Below are 18870 nucleotides of genomic sequence, written 5' to 3'. Positions count from 1 at the left end.
AAGCGTTAGAATTCTCCCCATCTAAAAATCAACATGCCAACTATAACTTACTTCATATTTTCTAGGAAAAATGTCTTGTTTTCAATTCATGTGTGTTGATTTTACACCTATCCACAAATACATTCTTCCTATCTCTGGTGAACACTACAGATAGCCGAAACAACATTTTTACAAGGATAAACTCATTTTAGAAATCTAATTCAATTGTTGCTATTAATAATTCTTATTAAAGAGAGTAAAAAGAAACCCTATAGCTTTTTTTCCCCAAGTAAATTATGTTTTTCTATTCCTTCCTTGACGTTTGTAATTCTGAGAAAATAACAAATTCAGACTGAATCTGTCAGCAGGATCTGCCAGGGTTGGATCAATGACTTGTTAAACTCTCTTCTGCTTTGTGACCAATCACCATGAATGCTTAAACTAAGCACAATACACACACCAAACACACAACGTACACAGCCGTTGTAAAGCTAATTCCAAGTGAACCAGTGTTTAAAAAGCCCAGTTTGCCTGCAACAGGCTGGAAAGGAACAATAACCAACGGGAAACAATGCATGTGTCTGCACAATGACTAATGAGGGATCACCCAAGTCATTGCAACCCGAGAAAACTGATTGCAAAGGCTTTTGTTCTGTTGTTGTTCACTTATTTCAAAATGGACAATGCCTGTCATAAAATAATATGTCACTGTTAGCCATAAATGGTAGTTTTCATTTGTGGTTCCTCATTACAGAGCAACACAGGCAAAAGAACAAGCTTCTTCCATTAAAAAGGCAATAACAACAACAATAATAATAATAATACAGTAATAATAATAATAATAATAATAACTAGAAAACATTTTTATCTAAAAAACATATCAGGTTACACTGTTAAAAAGAATGAAAAGCCATATATCACAAAAATTTTCCCACAATGCAATTCTGCAGCAGGTTACATATAATTAAAACAATCCACTCTTTATAAATGATCCCCAAAGTCCACATCTTTGGGGACTTAGACTGCTGTATAATTTCTTTACCAACCTACCAATCAAAATACATTCTATTTGTTAGATTTAAGTTCAAAATAACTACTAACTATATTTTAAACTTATTACAATGGCGAGAGTCATATATGCCGTTCTTCCCTGGAATACAGAGGCCAACAGAGTTAGAAATGTAAAGCCAGGAGAAATCCCTGGAGGTGGCAGCACCTTCGTGAAGTCCAGCAGTTCCCCCTGTCTGGTCTGCCTCTCATCCATCATCAGGGTAATGATTACCTCCAGGTGCAGCCAAATTTCAGGCCTGTCTTCCTCAAGGTACCTCAGGGATTTCCTGAAAATCCTCAGGTGCTACAAGGTGGAGTGTGGAAAAACAGAGAGTCATGAAGACGGAAAGCAACGATGCACCGTTCAATTCCGTCACACGACAGGAATCTTACAATGGCTCCAAAGCTGTGTATGTCTTGATTCAGCATAGGTCATCGAGAGTACAGATGAAAAGACCATCTTCATCATCATGTGCTTCTTTACTTTGAGGGAAACCAGGGTGACATGTATATATGAGCATTTAGAGATTTATCTGTCAGGCCAACAGTTTGTTACGGCTCATCGAAAAACTTGATTGTTCAGTATCCAAACTACATCCCTGCTCTGCTTGTAAAACTCATTTCTGACACAGAATAGGACACAACGTCTCCTGGATGTAGCATTTCTCCAATTCCTCTTTCATGTTTTATGGAACCGCTGACTACCTTATAGTAGAGTGACATTTCGTTTTACAGGCACAGCTTGAACAATATGTATGTATATATACATATGTAGCCATTATTTAACCAGATATGTCTCGTTGAGAATAAGAAATGCCAAAACTGGTGCTTATTAAGCCAATTTCATGACAAAAACTGCTTCATTTTGTTAGTAGAAAGGCATGTGCCTGCTGAACTCAACACAGACGTGGCTCAAACTGTTTCAAAACATGAAAATAATGTTTTATTTTTTTCTTGATTAGAAAGGTTGAAACAATTGTACACAACAGACTCTAGACATTTTGAACCTGGATCAACAGAAGTAAACTGGCTGCATTTACTTCCTGACTGCAGTCTGCAGTGTGTGGCGTTGGTGCTAGTTGGGGATTTCATCTGAAGAAAATGGAGCCAGTTTACTTTCCACTGATCCAGCTTCAAAATGCTTAATGTTTGAGTCGTATATGGTTCAAACTGCTCTAATTAAAAGAAAGATCAATATTATTTTCATGTTCTGAAGGTAGTTGGTCATAAGGGAGTTAATTTAAAAGAATGTATGTATGGAAAAAAAGAAGACAAACGTGGATCAGCAGTGTACAGGAAAAATTAGGAGGTGCAGAAACTAACAATCCCAGAGTTTGCAGCGACCACCTTCTAATAGATAAGGATCTTATTGTTTAAATTGTATTTTCAGATTATTGGGCAGTTTCTTAGACAAGCATTCATATGCAAAATATATTACTTTTACACCCTAGCTTGGTTGTTTCCAGAATGCTAATGTTGACTTGACGCGTCTGCCAAGTTTGGTGAGTTTTTGAATATGATAAAGCCTCTAAAAAGCCACCTCTTTAGAGGGGCAGGATCGTAATAACAAACAGGATGATTACAATTGGCCTTAGCTGCTTGGGCCTAAAAATAGGACTAAAATACAACTTGCATTTACCTTCAAAGCATTTACAAAAAAAATCTTGTTTACAATCTGATTAAGAGATTTTATACATTACAAGAGAGCATTTCCTTTAACTTTAAGCCTTTCCACAGCTGATTTCAATATTTAAAATCAATAACTGTGTCTTGGCTACACATAATGCACTGTAAAAAACAAAAACAACAAAAAAACAACCAAAAAGCTTTCAAAAAGGCACTTTTTTGTCCATAGGAAAAAGAAAGGCACTCTAGCACCCCCTAGTGGTTATCTGTGCACATCCCTGAATAACTTCCAAAAGTAATTATACCCGTTGAACTTCTCACATTTTGTCAAGTTTTTGAATATGATAAAAAGAAAAAGGCAATTGTGTTGCCATTTTATGTGACAGACAAAGTAATGCATAACAGTGAAGTTGAAAGAAAAGCATTCATGGTTTTGGAATTTCTTTTACAAGTAAAAACTGAAAAGTGTGGCATGTTCAGTCACCATAAGTCAATGGTAAAGGTAAAATCACCTTTTGCTGTAAATACAACTCCAGTTCTTTTTTTTGCACAAAGTTCTTTAAATTTTGCTGCAGATCATAAATTTGATTTGGACCTGGTAATTCAACACCATATGATGTGTTCAGGGTGAAAGCGTTTTGCATTTTGACCAAAAAGTCTAATCCCGTTCTTATCTGACCTCAGCACTTTCTAGCACAGTTTTTGTGTCCCTTGCATTACCCAAACAAGGTTTTGTATGGCTCTTTTTAAAAATAATGATTACAAAAAAAGCAAGTTTTTTTTTCTTTCCATTCCTCCATATAGACCAGATTTGGTGTGGACCAACTCCCACATCAACCAGTTCTCAATTCTCCTAATCCTTAAATGGTTGTCAAATACAAATACAAGCCACATTCACCAAATTTGTAATCATAAAGAAAAATTTTCCTTTCTTCTACTTAGTTTATCACACAAACTATTAATAAAAAAAAAGAAGTTTGTGGTTAAAGGGGTTTGAATACTTGTGCAAGGCACTGTAGGTCTTGTAAAGTTGTCAGAGTCGAGCAAATTTTGATGCTGTCTGCAGAGACCGAAGCTCTTCTGCTGCATTTTCACACGTAATGATTTGTCTATCTGCATCAGTTCGACCCTCATTATCTTCCAGTGTCTGGGAGATAAGTCACTGTTCATTGTAGCCAAAATAAATCAGACATTTCACACTCCCTACATAAATCTTGGATGCTGTAGAAAGAAAGAAAGAAAAAAAAACTCTTTGGCACTGCATTGCTCTGGTCATGAAGAAAAACAATGCTTCCCACTCATCTGTTGGTTGGTAGGAAGCCCATGTTAGCTTTAATTTGAGTCTATTCAAGTATTTCACCTAAAAACAAAATCCAGGAACGCTGCCGATTTTAACCAGTATTATGAAATGTGGGATAAAACAGCAGCGCTATTTCATCATGTCAGGGTTTCATTTCTACTTTCTCAAAGAGAAGCTTTAATTACTGTGATATATGATCTGCCATTTGTGCTTATGAAGCTTTTATCTTCATCCTCATGCTTATGCTGTTTCAGTGGGTAAATACATCAAGCCCAGAACGCCAGTCAAGATTTACTGCAAGCCGTTAAGCCATAGTTAATAAAACAGATTAAAACTGAACATAAATCAAGTGCAAACATGACCTAAGTGGATGACATTCCAGGATCCTGCATCCTTATATTTAATATTTCAGGCTTCAAACTCACAAACAAGAGACAGGAGTGATTAAGTTGTCAACAAATGTACAATTTATTTGCTAATTTTAGGGAGTCATAATGTGAATAGTACAGTCCGACAATATCTCTTGGCAGTTTTTGGAGTGTGAGCACTTCATGTGATTACAATGTTTGAAATCCATATGAAAGGGAAGCACATTAATGGAAAACGGTACAAACTGTACAGGCAGACTAGATTTCAACAATATGTTGAAGAATCGTTCTTCTTTTCGGGAACAGAATAAAGGTTTTTCTGGTTCATGTTAGCTGCTCAGTGGCATTTAACTTTGGAGGATGGTCTGACCTTTGGCTGACATTTGTTCTCTGCACAAATAACAATTTTTATCGTCTGTTGCTTTTATGCACAAATATGCATTTTGTACATTTTCTTAATTATCCTACTCAGTCGCTATTAAATGTATTACGGCATATTATTTTTAATATCTGCACACTATTTTCTTACTCTGTAAATTTGCCCTTACAGCATAATCTATTATTTCTACTTCTGTTTTTCTGCGTTTTATTTTTGTCTGCAGGCTTCACTTTTATAGCGGTGAATTACCCCACTGGAGGACGTTGAGGGTTATTTCTATGCGAAACATTCAACTAAATCATTAAAGCTGAATAAATAAAGTTAAAATCCCTGTGACTTTGAAAGTCCAGCTTTTGCATCACTACACAGAGCTAGTGTAGAAAATTAATCTTCAAAGGCCTTTGGGGGTCCAGAAACTCAGCTCTAAACGTTTTATAAAAACATGGCATTATAATCCACCAAACTCTAACCTTAAAGTATTCAAGTTTAACTTTGACAGTATGACCTACTGGGAGCTATCAGGGAACAATCTTCTCTGGCAATTGTGGTGGAGCTAGTGTAATTGTGTGGGCCGCCATGCCCCACCCCCCCACAGTGAACAGACAACAATTACATAACGTTAAATTATTTAAAATACTCCTTAAAGAAGAAGGGTCTCCATTCCATACCTCTTTATAGCACAATTTCTCATTTTGTTGAATATTCACCCCATATAAACACTGGAAGCTTCTTTTCTGTCTCTATAATCTGGTTTAATCTCACAGTCATTCGTTTTTTAGACCTAGTCATTAAAGGTGTGTAACCAACGTCCACGTAGAAAAACAAAATTAATCTGTTGGAACCTACTTACAATTTAGGCTGCGTAGAAAGAAAAATAAAACATCGGTAGCAGATTTTTTCCATCAAATTATAAGAGGGCAGATTCTTCTTTATACAGTGTGTCTCTAATAGAAATAGCAAACGAGTCTTTAATGCAGGCCTAATGTCAGCAAACCCCCATCTACTCCCTGGCAGTGCATTATTAATGTTCAGTGTGCGGGCTTCTGAGCACAGGGGCCTCCATTCACTAATGGCTTCATTCCTCATTGTAAGATATCTGCGCGAGCCTGCTTCTCACACACACACACACACACACACACACACACACACACACACACACACACACACCCACACCCACACGCACGCACACACACGCCCGCGAACACCCACCCCCCCACACAAAGACGCACCTGCGCAGTTTATATTTCAAGCACAATTATTAGCCTCGATGTTATTCCGTTAAACCTCCACAGATCCTCTGATAAGGTCACGAGCCGCTCGTTGAAAGCCACGCCCTCAACCCCTCACGTCAATCAGGCGTTTCCTAATTGGATCATAGATTACTTGTGGCAGCTGTATAAAACATCAAACGAGTGATGAAATGAAATAATGAGAAAATAATAATAATTAAAATAAATAAATAAATTTTAAAAAAAACCCGTTAATGTTGCCAAGTGGGAAGGGAGGCGAGCGCGCGAGGAGCGTGATTCCGCTGTGTTCACCGAAATTATCTCTCGGCGGCTCCAGCTAATTGCTGGAGGATGTCCTCTTAACTGAGTGTGAAAAGCTGTGTCTAATTACTGCAACATTAATCAGGCATTAGCATGTTATCACAAGGTTAACTTATCTGAAGGGGGCCCAGAAGCAGCTGGAGGTGCCATTCATCCGCGGTTGCACCGGGCCGGCTGGGCCACCAGGGGTAGCGCTTGTTCTTCCTATGAACCACAATCACACACACACACACCCCACTCTTCAAACTGTGAGCTGAAATCAGAGGCAACCATGTTGGACTGCACCGAGTGAGCAGCACTCACGGCCTGAGATTGCTCAGTGTGGGATGGGAATGTCCACAATCAATATGAGCTATTTCCTGCTCAGCCTGCAGCTGACATGGGTACATTTATGCTAAAGGGGGAGGGGAAGGATTTAAATTTTAAGGATGCAATCTGTTAACATCGGAGTTTGCGCGGAAAATATTCTCAAACACACACACACACACACACAAAAAGAGGAAAGATCTTTACCAAACACCGCATGAGGAATTACATGGACGCAGAGGATCTGCTAAATCAATGTCAAACAATTGTGGGCTTGGTGGAGCGGCTGAGTGGAATGTAATGAAGATTGACTGGCTGGCGATTGCATCCCCCAGATTACCCCACGAGCCAAAAAATGTGGATGCAGACAAAACAGCAGCGGTCACGTTAGGTTGTTGGAAAATATGAAACATGAAGTGTTTTTGACTCGGCGGTTTTTGTTTGAAATTGTTTTTCTCTTTTCATCTAGGTTCAGGGTTCTCAAAGTGTGGTACATGTACCACAAATGGTACATAAGCTTAATTCAGAAAAGCCTCAAGTTAAAACCAGTTAGCGAGACAGTTAGTCTGTGAAGAAATAGAGCTCCTCCTCCTTCTCCCAGTACTAACTGGGAACAACCAAGAGGATGATCAGCTACGCTGCAGCTAGCATAGCCTATTGTGAATGCTCAGGCTAATTAGCATAGCCACTGATGACGGCGGATAAACAGTTTTCCTGGAATTGCAAGTTGTTTGATTGACGGCGCTAAGACCCTCCTCCTGACTCTGATTGTCTGTTTTTGCACTTCTTCAGGCGGCAATAGAGGCTCAGGAAGGAGATGGAGGAGTTTGATCTTTTCACGGATTACCTGTCTCATAAGAAAATGTCAGGACATTTTCAACAAATATGTAATTTCTTTTTTCAATAAAAGTTATATACTGCAACTTTACACAGTATGGTTCTTTTGAAACTCTGATTACTTTGTAATCTTTTCCATATTGACAGATGTAGATGACTTTGTTTTTCCTTTGTGATTAAACATCTTTAGATCAGGAAAGCCAGAGTTTCTATTTCAAGTGATTTCATGATGTTCAGGCAGAAGTATGTTTCTAAAGAAATTGAACTCAGAATGTTACCTAATGGTTAAAATTGTTACGTCATCATTTAAAAAGTCACTATTTGAAATCTTACTCAGCTCACCTTTGTCTTAAATAATTTTTTTAAGATACGAAAACTCACACCCAAGCACCGTAAACTTGTGCAAGTGCATTTTATTGCAAGTTGTAACGGCAGTACTCGGAAAACTCGCAGTCTTCTCATGAGGCGCTCGGGATGAAAAGTTAAAGAATGACGAACCTACGCAGAAAAACGTGTGGGACACATTTCCGGTTCCTGGTAAAGGATCAGCTCCGTCCATGGATCAAAGGTGGTTTGTGGCAGCAGGTTGGTCCGGTGCCCTGACTTCATCACCAGCAGCTCCGCAGCAATCTGATCTGGACTCCAGCGGGGCAGGGAAGCCGTACCTCCAGCAGCCCTGCCAAAAGCGCCCGTTTGTCAGAGAAGCGTGGAGATCACAGGCCGGATGAATCACCCTCATCCCCCAGACTGTCAAGCGCGGCGCGTGTATATCAGAGACAAAAGAGCCAAAGGAGACCAGAAACCAGCAATTCTGTTAGGAGGCAGTCCACTTCTCAAAGCCCCACACCCACACACAAGTGTGCCCTTTGAAAAGAGGCCTATTAGCCTGGGTGAGCGAGATTACAAGCAAATAAAATTACGCTCATTGTGATATTTGATTTCATAATACCCCCGGAATTGTAATTACAGCGCAGTCGCACGTTTCATTTAAAAACCATTCGTCGACAACAAAGAATCAGAAATGGCAACGAGCGGGTTGCGCATCCGTCGAGCGAGCACGCGCTATCAGCCACGTCTCACCCAGAAGTAACAATAGCGAGAGAAAAACGGGGGGAGACAATAAGAGCGTAATCAGGTGAGAGAGTGGGATTTAATGATATGGAACTGCAGAGCTTTATTTTTCATCTGTCACTCTTTCGGTGTAAACCGTCCGGAGAGGGTACGTCGAAAAGAAGAATCCCCCTGCAACGTCGAAACCAGCTTTTTGTTATTTCTTTACTTGTAGGTTTGGTTCTCACGAAGCAGCACAAGGGTAAAAGCTTCAGCACATCTGCACGCAGGGCTGCACCGGAGGTACAACAGTCTATTGCGATTGGGAATGTGGGCATATGCTTGTCTGGCTAAAACCAACAAGCAGAGGGGGGGGTGAATGGGGGAAGAGATAAGAGACATTCTTGAATGGCACAGAAACGAGACAGGAGAAAGAGCCAGCATGATAGCGGCGCTTGTTGTTCTGATGTGTTAAATAGCTGGCCTTCAACACCCCAATCAATCGCCGAGTGAGCCACTGTGTAGCCAAGGGGCTGCGTGAGATAGCCAGATGGTTTCAGCCAATGGAGCTTCGCCTCCATTCTTTTTCACGGACACACACACACATTGGACAAGATCTATCAAGTATGGGAACCTGGGATTTTTTTTTTCCTACACTGATAGGTTCAAGTATGTGTATCTTAGATAAGGACTTTGTGGTAATCTGTAGCTGAGTAACACCAAGTCATCTGCAAAATATTCAGCAGCACGGTTAACTCTGAATGGTACGCTTTTTGGCACATAGCTTTATCTGATGAAAAGCGACGTCGCACAGTCTCGATTGAGCGACTTGGGTGAGAGTTTCCGCCGTACGAGACTGCAAACGGGAATGCGAGAAAGTCGTACCTGTGGGAGAAGACAGGCATGTCGTACAGGGGTCCAGGACCTCCGGAGGCCTACCGCTGACTAATCTGAAAACAATCCGCTCTACAAGCCCCACTGCAAGTGGAAGAACAAGCCTCTTGAACAAGCTGTGACATTAACGAACACAGCAAGATAAGATAATGCGTGTTATCTGGGAGATAAGAGGCTTTTCAAAGTGTGTTTGCTGCCAGACAAATTTCCAAAGAAGCATGGGAGGTGAGGGCTGGGATGGTGAGAAGGCCTGTTGGAGCGGATGTAACGAAGAATATGATACAAACCTTATAATAGCTTCCTTGTCATTCTTTTAAGGAAGCTTTTTGATCACATAAATACAAAAGTATTGAGTCCCCACTGCATATAGCTACATGTAATAAAAGTAGAAATACAGGGGGAAATCAGCTTTTGTCTGGAATTGGACAACTTTCAGCTCTGGTTAGTGGTCCGTTGGATACTCAACAGACAGATGGCTTCCTGATTTTATGGTTCAGGATAAGACGATAGGTATATAACAGGTAGGTATATGTTCCATATAACACAGTAGGAGTGTAACAGGTAAACCTTTTATGGATGCAAACTCGACTAAAAACCCACCTGTTTAGGATTGTATTTGAACGTAATCAATTACAAATTTATTGATGGAACCTGACTTAATGTGGTGTTTTGATTGTTGATTCTATGTTGCATTGTGTTTCTGTGTTTGATATGATGTAAAGCACTTTGAAATGCCTTGCTGCTGAAATGTGCAAATAAAATTTGGTTTGATTTTTATAAACCGGAAGTTTGAATTGATAACAATGGTCTTTGGTCGGGATGCTATTATTTAAGGAATATATTTCAGTATTTTCAGAACTATAGGAGACCATTAAAATAGAAAATTTATTTTCTATAGCAGTATGAGACATATCTGCGGTTTTTCAAGGCTGCGAGAAGGTGAGAGAGAGCAAGACTTTCTGCAGATAACAAGTAGACTGACAAGGGAAACATGTTGAATTTGGAAGTTTACAGCTACTTGGAAAATATAAAAGCAAGGCAAGGTAATCTACATTTTCTACAATATATGGACAGAGAGAGTTGTTTTTGTAATGCTCACCATTACAAAAACTAGCTAGTTATGTTAGCTAGTTGCTAACATAACACACCAAAGACACAAAAAATGTGAAGTCTGTGAATAAAATGACTCTCATACACCCTATGCTGTAACTGTTCTTATATAATATAATATAATATAATATAATATAATATAATATAATATAAAATGGGACACACTATCCTCTTGTACCACTTGAAAAAGACTTTAAAGACAACGAGAACACGTTTTATTTTCATAAAACAATGGAAGATTATTACTTTTGGGATGTTTTCTGCTTTTACTGCATATTACAAATGAACATGGCTACAACCGCTTAATGTCCATCCTGAGGAGAGTTATTCTCTCTAGCAGCGGAACGTGTCCAAGGCACTTCTCTTGAGGCTGTCCAGACTTTTCATCTGCTCCACATCTCCACTGAACACACAATGTCCACGATGTGGTTAGTTAGTCACACTTCAAACAAAAAAATGGGCAGCTGCTCCACACACCACCATTTTGATCAATTACCTGGCCTGTCAGACTCCATCTGAGTTTGAAAGTCTGCAGAAAGAGGAACTAAAAGCGATGTGTTTAGACAGCCTGTGCAAAGCACTATTGGCTAACGTGTGACTTTAATATGTTTTGGGTTGGGGTTTTTTTTTAACACTGAAGTCTGTAAGATGAAGTTAGACTCCTAAAATTATAAATGCAGTACTTAGGTTTTTTCTTTCAATCCTCTGGGCTGTTTTGAATCACATTCCTGACAACTGCTAAATATTAGTAGCAAGCAAAGCTTCCTGTGTAATAAAATCTCTAACTTACTTCTAATTATTACGCTCTATTTATATTTTACAAACACCGCAGCATATTTTCAGTAGGGGCATCAGACAGCTTATTATGGAAAGAAAGTGTGTTTTATTTTTTGAATGTGCTGGTAATTTTTCTGGTATGAATTCCATAATTTCCAATTGCACAGGCAACGTTGACTCACGGACGCCAGAAACTAGGTGTGCCAATGTCAAACTGAGCAGAAGCTTGTGCCACCAGAAGGCTTCGGCTACAACAGAATTTCTAATTTTGTGGTTTGGGAAAACTTCCGTCTTTCCCAGGTGCCAACGGCTCTGAGGCGATTCCAGCGATGAGCCAGGAATGCTCTGCTGAGCGAGTCAAGGTGGAGGAGGGGGGGTGGGGGGAAAGAAAAAGAAAACTAAAACGGTCACGGCGAGACGCATATTCAAATAAACTTCACTCTTGGCCTGCGCACACAAGCCATGTTGTCACCAGCTGGCAGCGCTTCTCACCGCCCCTTCAAATGCTGAGCCACTTTTGATTAACGTCTCTTCGGTTAATCATGTGCGTTGGCTGTGCCAAATTGGACAAGATGCATATGGCTTACATTTCCCTCAGAATCTCTCTAATTTTAAAACAAGACCAAAGCGTTGGGAGTCTCATTTTACCCAACGTACCCATTCCTTAAGTCTGCTTTTGTCTGGTGTCCATACATGGAACGGGGAGGGTGGCGGGGGTATAGGCATGCTGCCATCCTGAGAGTCCTTGAATGAAAAGCGTGTCACTGCCAGATGCACCCAGCTTCATAAATGTTCTTTTTATTTATTTATTTTTTTTTACGGCTTGTGTACATAATACGGCCAGTGTGAGAGATTGCGAGGCTCTGGGAAAGGCTGGAAAAATCCTGAAAATTGAATCGAAGTGGAAAATCTCCTTTTCAACTGGACCTCCTCTTTTTCCATCTGCTTTTTCTGCTTCCGCCGGTCTCGTTTGCTTTCTGAGGTTCTTCTGAGTGACTCTTGCTCCCGCCGAAGGGTTCAAGTGTGTAGTGTGTCCCAATTCTCCAGTGTGGTCTTGCACCCTTGATTCATATTCGCCTAAAGCTCGCATCCAAGTTGACTTCGGCGAAGTGTATCACCCACAATTCAATTCATTGCTGCATGTGACGTTTTGAATTAAAAGGCAGAAATATGGCAATGTTGGAGAAAAAAAAAAATCTGTTTCAAATGTAAAGTGTTGAAATACTTTTTGTTTCACTCTACTGTACGAATATCAATGATATTGAATTTAGCTGTGTTCAACAGGTCACAACAAAACACATTTGAACAACCAAAACATATCTCATGAAATGACTTTGGGACGCAGAAATACGTATGCTGGACATTTAAAATCACTTGCTAGTTATGGTTATATAATATATTTTAGCAGTACGAATGGCAAAACTACGAAATAGTTTAAAACAAATTACGAGAGTTATGTCATAATATTATGAGATTAAACTCGTACGCAAATAAAGTAATAGTTTACGACTTTACTCTGGTAAAATTCTGACTTTAATCCCGTAATATTACGACTTCATTCTCTAAATGCTAAAACTTTATTCTTGTAATTGATTACTTTTTATAACAATTTATACTTTTATAACAGTATAAATTTATACTGTTATTTTTTTTTTTATTAGTACGGCACCTAATACTCATTCCCGCCATTTTTGATGTCGCAGTTTCGACTCAGAGGCGCAAGTCGATGACGTCACCCGTACCGTTCCAATTTTACTAGCTCTCTTCTCCCTGCATAGCTTTAGAGGCGGCGCTGCGAGGCAGCTGGAATATTTGTCATAGGTCCAGAGGTGCAAAGACATTAGACAGCACTTTGTCACCCGGGGAAGGAATTCACACCATTTCGTCGTGTCCCAGTCAGCTCCTTAACCAATGAGTGGCCTGGCTTCTGTCAGCTGCAGCTCAGTTGACACCGAGGGCTAAAAAAAGATGAAGGATGTGCGCTGCTAGCCTTTTTAGGCGGTCAAAACAACACGCACTCTCACAAAGAAAGAACTGTGACAGCGAGCCCTCCTCGACGCAGTGCTCTCTCACCAAATTCACTCCGTTCAGATGTAGTTTAGCGGCGCAGAATGACTGTCGACTCGTCAGGGTTTGCTGGCCCCCGCAGACAGACAGACGAGGCTTGAACACCGAGAAGAGCCGCCGCCTCCCAAGTCACCAGGCCCCAGCAAAAAGGAGCCCGGCAATCCAAATGCGGATCATGGCCGGGGCCTCCCGCCTCATTAGCAATTTCCATTTCAAAACAGCTTTCAAATGAGAACTAATGCATTAAGTCTCGCTGGGGGGGAAAGAAGTCAAGGGAGCCACTGTACGGTGGCTCAGAAAGGCTTTCATACATGTTTTATCAGCCGGGGGAGGACAGAGAAAAGAAGCTTGGACCGAACCATTCATTTCTTGCCCATCCTATTAGCTTGGCACTGTGTTATTAGCTGCCATTGTGCTCCGTAAGAAGTCCCTCTGGCCTGTTCCACTGCTCGTTGAATCTGGGGTGCAGCTCAGTGCCAGGCGCTTTTTTTTTTTTTTTTTTTTTGGAGCTATTTGAGACCATGAAAATTCAATCCCAAACCCTCAGCATCGAGGTTTCTCCCAGATAAATGAAACAAAAAAGGATTACTGGAACAATAAGACAATGTCTTACCTCAAATGCCGCTGCATCCTATTAATTGGGATTATGAGAAAAATGTTAAAAAATTGTCCAAAAAGAGCGCTCTCTCCATCTCGCAAAGGCGCTGTAACAAGAAATCCTGTTATAGCGACAATCAACGTCAGTGACAAATGAGGAAATAAAAAAGAAAAATATTATGTACAGTCCAGTCTTTAAAAAACCGCTCTCACACACGAGTAATGACTCTAAAAAGAAAGTGACAACTGCAGAAGCTCTTATAATCCACCTTAGGTTGGATGTGTTAGGCGAGGTGTCAATTGTTTCCCATCCGATGATAGACTGTGTGCTGAAATAAATTGACCTTGCCAGACGATGAGTGAAATTGATGGAGCTTTTCATCTCTGGAGGGCTGCAGCGGTAAAAACAACTGAAACACAAGGCAGACTGATCGAGTGTGTTTCTGTACACCAGAGCTCACCTGGTAAACACTTTGATACAATATATATATATATATATATATATATATATATATATATATATATATATATATATATATATACTGTATATATATCTGAATTAGGGGCTCACAAAAGTGTCCACACCCAATGAAATTGTTCACATTTTTTGCTACAATCATACATTTCAGGGGATTTCAAAACCAGAGGTGAAAAAAATGCTTATGTGAAGATGAAACAAAACGATTTATGGTTTTCCTTTTTATTTCTATGCACAAATAGAGATCTAAAAAAGTGTGGCATGCATTTGTATTTTTTTGATACCAGCTTGCCTGTTCCAAATTTTAAAAAAGGAGTTTTCATAGCATGAAGAAACTAAATTATAAACCATATATCAGTTTTCTTATACTTTACGGCCATATTCAATAAATTAGAACATGCGTCCCGTTGAGTTTTGTTTGTCAGATTAAAAGTACCGTTTGAAAACAACCTTTAAGCAGGTATTTTAATCTAGCCAACATTTATTTCTGTTTTTAAAAACATCTCAAAATGCACCTTCTCAGAACAGCTTCTAAAGTACGAATAATGTCCTTCTTTATGCTTGTTGTGTGTTTTTATGTCCACTGCTCTGTATTTAAGTATTTTGTTTTTTGCGCTACGTTTGTAATTTTGCTTGATTCCCGTAAACTGTCGCCGTTTTTAGAAAAATGGCACATAAAAATGTACCATTACTATTAAACTGTTTTTATTTTTGGTGTTATACTTTAGTCTTATATTTAGTTTTTTAAATGACTGTAAGCAGAAAATCATCTAAGAGAAATAAAGGTGTTAAAACGTCAGTATTAGTCTGATTAATCTTTATAATGTGTGCCACTTGGTGATGGAGTTACTGAAACAAATGGATATTTCAATAACATCCTAACTCAATGAATGAGTCTGTACAGCTGCATGCCGTGGCCGTAATATAACAAAGCATATGAATACTTTTGCTAAACACTGTCCTTGTTGTTTTTTTGTCATCCTGGGTCGAAGACCACTCGGTGCTAATGCGAGGCCGGCCTCTGACAGATGCTACCCACATGAAGAATATGTGGTTCAATTACCAGGAGTCTAAATTGAAAGTGATAGTGATTTAAGCCTTCCCAATACACCGGCCACATTCTGGCAAACAGTCTTTTCAAGGAGCCATTTAAAAAAAAAGAAGAAAAAAAAACCCTGTTGGAGTGTGCGAGACACAGGAGCACAATTGATTTTCAATAACATCCCCTAATGACCTGGCCACGGTTTGATCCACGCTGTCATTACGGGGCTGCTACCATGGCACGGGATTGTGAGGCGCAGAGCGCCGGGCGGTGAGATGAGTATTCGAAGCATTATCAGGATGAATTGGCCGTCTCTAGACAGGCGGCGAGCGCAGCCGCTGCCCTGTCGATAACAGGACGGGGGCACCTCAGGACTCCCTCTGCAACCCATTCCGGAGAGACTTCCGGCCTCATTAGAAAAGCAGATGAGTGGCACGCACGAGGAAGGGGGAGCTTCTTCCCCGCCATCCGATAGCCTTCCTCCCAGGCGTTGCTGCCCGTAATGAGTCCAGACCGCAGGTCAATACGCCGCTGGGTCGCCAGTCGATACCGGTTACCTGCAACACAAACACTCAAAACCCGCTTTCATACAAAATCAATGTTCTATTAGTCCACCCCGTATTGCCTTGGCCCAATCCCATTGATTCCACCACGAAGAGCTCTGCAGCCCATGTATGACAGATTATGGTCAAATGATCTGATGGCCGGGGCTATACTTGGCTGCCCCAGCTCAGTTGACTTTATGATTTCGGAGTAATAGCTTGATATAAAATGAGAAAGCGCTGAATTGTGAAAAAACGGAGGCAGAAGCGTTATCGGCAAAGCCATCAATCTCGTCTTGAAATACCACTCGGTAGCTTTAACCGGCAGACGGATTCGCTACTCGTTTTTACTGCGGGACGAAAGGTAGACCGGAAGTGTTTGACATTAGGTCCAAACTTTATTCCGTACATTTTAAACCATGAATGTTCATTTTTCTTGTTTTTTTTCCACGCCTAAAACGCTACTGTTTTTGTATACAAGAGTCTAAGAAAAACAACTGCACAACACCACAAGGTTGACAGATAAAGTCCTTTTGATGTCCACCCAACAGTGTCCTTTTCTGTTTGGAGCTGGTCCAGTTTCTGACTTGGAAGTCTTTGAATAATCCAGATGATTTTCATTGGTACATATGAACATGTGCTAAATCCAAGTTTCTCTCAGCTTCTCCAGTATTGTCAGTTTGTTCCAGTAGATTTCGTTTTGTTAGGGTGTTGTGTGCTGCTTTGCATAGATTGCAAACGATCCATCTAGGCTTCCGTACAACACCCTCCCTTCGTGACTTCCATCGGTTGGCCGGCTGTTTGACACCAGGATTTTCAACAGGCAGGTGATTCCACGTTGTTTCGTTTAATTTCGTTTTTCTAGAAATGGTTAAAAAGACTAATAAATTTACAACGCAATCTTGCAGCAAAGAATATTAACAGATTATTTACATCAGTTTTCTTTACAGAGACTGAACAAACATTATATATATAATTATATATATATATGTATATATATATATTTATCTGCATATCTCAAAGGCAAACCAAATAAACAAAATAAATTGATAATGTAGCAATGTACATTGTCATCATTGAGGATATCCAGGTACCATGAGGTTAAATTACTGATGGTTGAATCCAAAGTCAAGTCTTTACATTATCATAAAGGATATGTCTCACAATAGACTGGGATAAATATTGTAAAAGGCAAGACTAATGCACAAAGTACATAAAATTCATAGAAATCATATCTATACATGGAACAAAGATAGGAAATGTACAAACTTATTTAGGACCTTCCTTTTCGGCACAAAGCAGAAATAAGGTATTGGATTAATATATTAATAATTATCAAATATTTAAGTCGGAAATAAACATCCACACATTTGTGTCATCTTTACCGACATTATTGAACATCCAGTCCACTAAAAATAGCCATGGCATGTGCTTTATTAGCCTTACACACCTTTACTTTGTACAATCATACCCTTTCCCTTGGGGAGGTTCGCTCCTCTCTGGTGAAGGAGCAGTGCATCTTTGATCATGGTATTCCACAAAACAGAAGTGAGGCTTGTCGAGTTTCCAGAAACTACCGAGCCTCTACTTCTTTGGGGTTGCGAGACGGGGAATAGTCCCTCGGGTCCTGGGTGGTGGTGAGGGGGGTAGTCCTCCTGGGTGAGGCTGGCCGGGTACTGCCAGCTGGCACAAGAGGCGGGGGCGCGCTTAACGCGGCAGTAGGGGGCGTTCTGTTCAGAGGACCGTTGTGTCCTGTGGAGGGGCTAAGTCTTGGGTATGGCATGCCTCCTAAGTGTGGCATAAAGGGGGGCATGTGGGGTAGGTGGCCCTCCATCGGCGACTGGTGTAGCTGATGGAGGCGGGCCCTGTCAAGCTCCTCCCTCAGGTGGAGGCGTTCTCGTTCCTCCGCCTGTTGTCGCATCCTCTCGTGCTCCCTGCGCACCTCCAAGAGGTGCTCGTGGTGAGAGTAGTCGTGAGCCTCCCGTTCGCGGTAGGCACGCTCCTGCTCGTACATGCTGGGGTAGCGGTGTCCTTGCTCGGCCCTGAGCTGGAAGTCCATGCGCCGCTGCAGGTCCAGGCTGCGGTAGGCCTCTCGAAGTGGGTCCCAGGGGAAGGCGGTGTGTGGCACGCGCTCTCGTCCTGCCAGCGGGCTTACCCCCATGAAGGGAGCCATGCGGGCTCTGTCCAGTACGTTGAGGCTGCCCATTTGAGGCATGGCACTCATGGATAGAGGAAGAGAGTGTGACATGGGGACACCGTGCAGGCCCGGTGTCGGGATGTCATTGCCACGGGGCGAGGGAAGATGAGGCTGCTGTGACAACGGTGGGTGGTGGTGGTGAGGGTTTCCTGGTTGGCTGACAGGAAGGATCTGTACTGCAGGTTGGGGCGCTGGCTCTGAACTCACCACCATGACCTCTTGATCCTCCTTTCTCTCCTCCTTAATCTTCATGTCATTTTTCACTTTGTGGAGGAGCTCTGCAGACGGGGGCTCCTTTCTCTCTATGTCCTTGATCACAGATGGGAGCCCACCGGCTAGCTTCATGCTTTGCTCATTGATCATGGCCTTGGAGTAGGGCGAAGGCGTACGCTGCGTGGGTTTGATGGAGTCCTCTGAGGTCCGCCTCTCCAGCATCTCCTTCCCCGGCGAGCGGCTCTCCTTTACCTTTATGTCGGCTAGAGAGGACTCCCTCTGGCGCTCTAGCAGCTCTTTCTCCGCCTCCCGGACGCGGTCTACACTGCCGCTGTGATGTCGACCTGAATCGCTAGAGTTCTGACTGTTTGAGCGAATCAGGCTGCTGATCTGGTAGCTGACTGGTGCCGAGGCAGGAGAAGAGCGGTTAGAGTGGCGGTTGCGATCCACGGAGTCCCTGTAATGGTACAACGGAACAATTTGTCGAATCAGCACATTATATTAAGCA

General features: G+C 41.3%; 1 protein-coding gene across 9 annotated transcripts in view; it reads right to left on the bottom strand.

Moving 5' to 3' along the window:
- Positions 1–16328: 16328 nt before the first annotated feature.
- The window catches only part of fbrsl1 (fibrosin-like 1), a 353758-nt gene continuing 351216 nt past the window's right edge, over positions 16329–18870 (bottom strand). For all 9 annotated transcript variants that reach the window (XM_028033124.1, XM_028033119.1, XM_028033125.1 and 6 more), the window contains one exon: positions 16329–18819. In XM_028033124.1, coding sequence (XP_027888925.1) covers positions 17526–18819 — 1294 coding nt within the window. In that variant the 3' untranslated portion in view covers positions 16329–17525. The remainder of the gene's footprint in view (positions 18820–18870) is intronic.

The sequence above is a fragment of the Xiphophorus couchianus genome, chromosome 12 (assembly GCF_001444195.1).
Source record: "Xiphophorus couchianus chromosome 12, X_couchianus-1.0, whole genome shotgun sequence".
NCBI classification, from domain to species: domain Eukaryota; kingdom Metazoa; phylum Chordata; class Actinopteri; order Cyprinodontiformes; family Poeciliidae; genus Xiphophorus; species Xiphophorus couchianus.
Note: the sequence above shows the minus strand (reverse complement) of the source record. Positions and strands in the feature narration are given on the sequence as shown.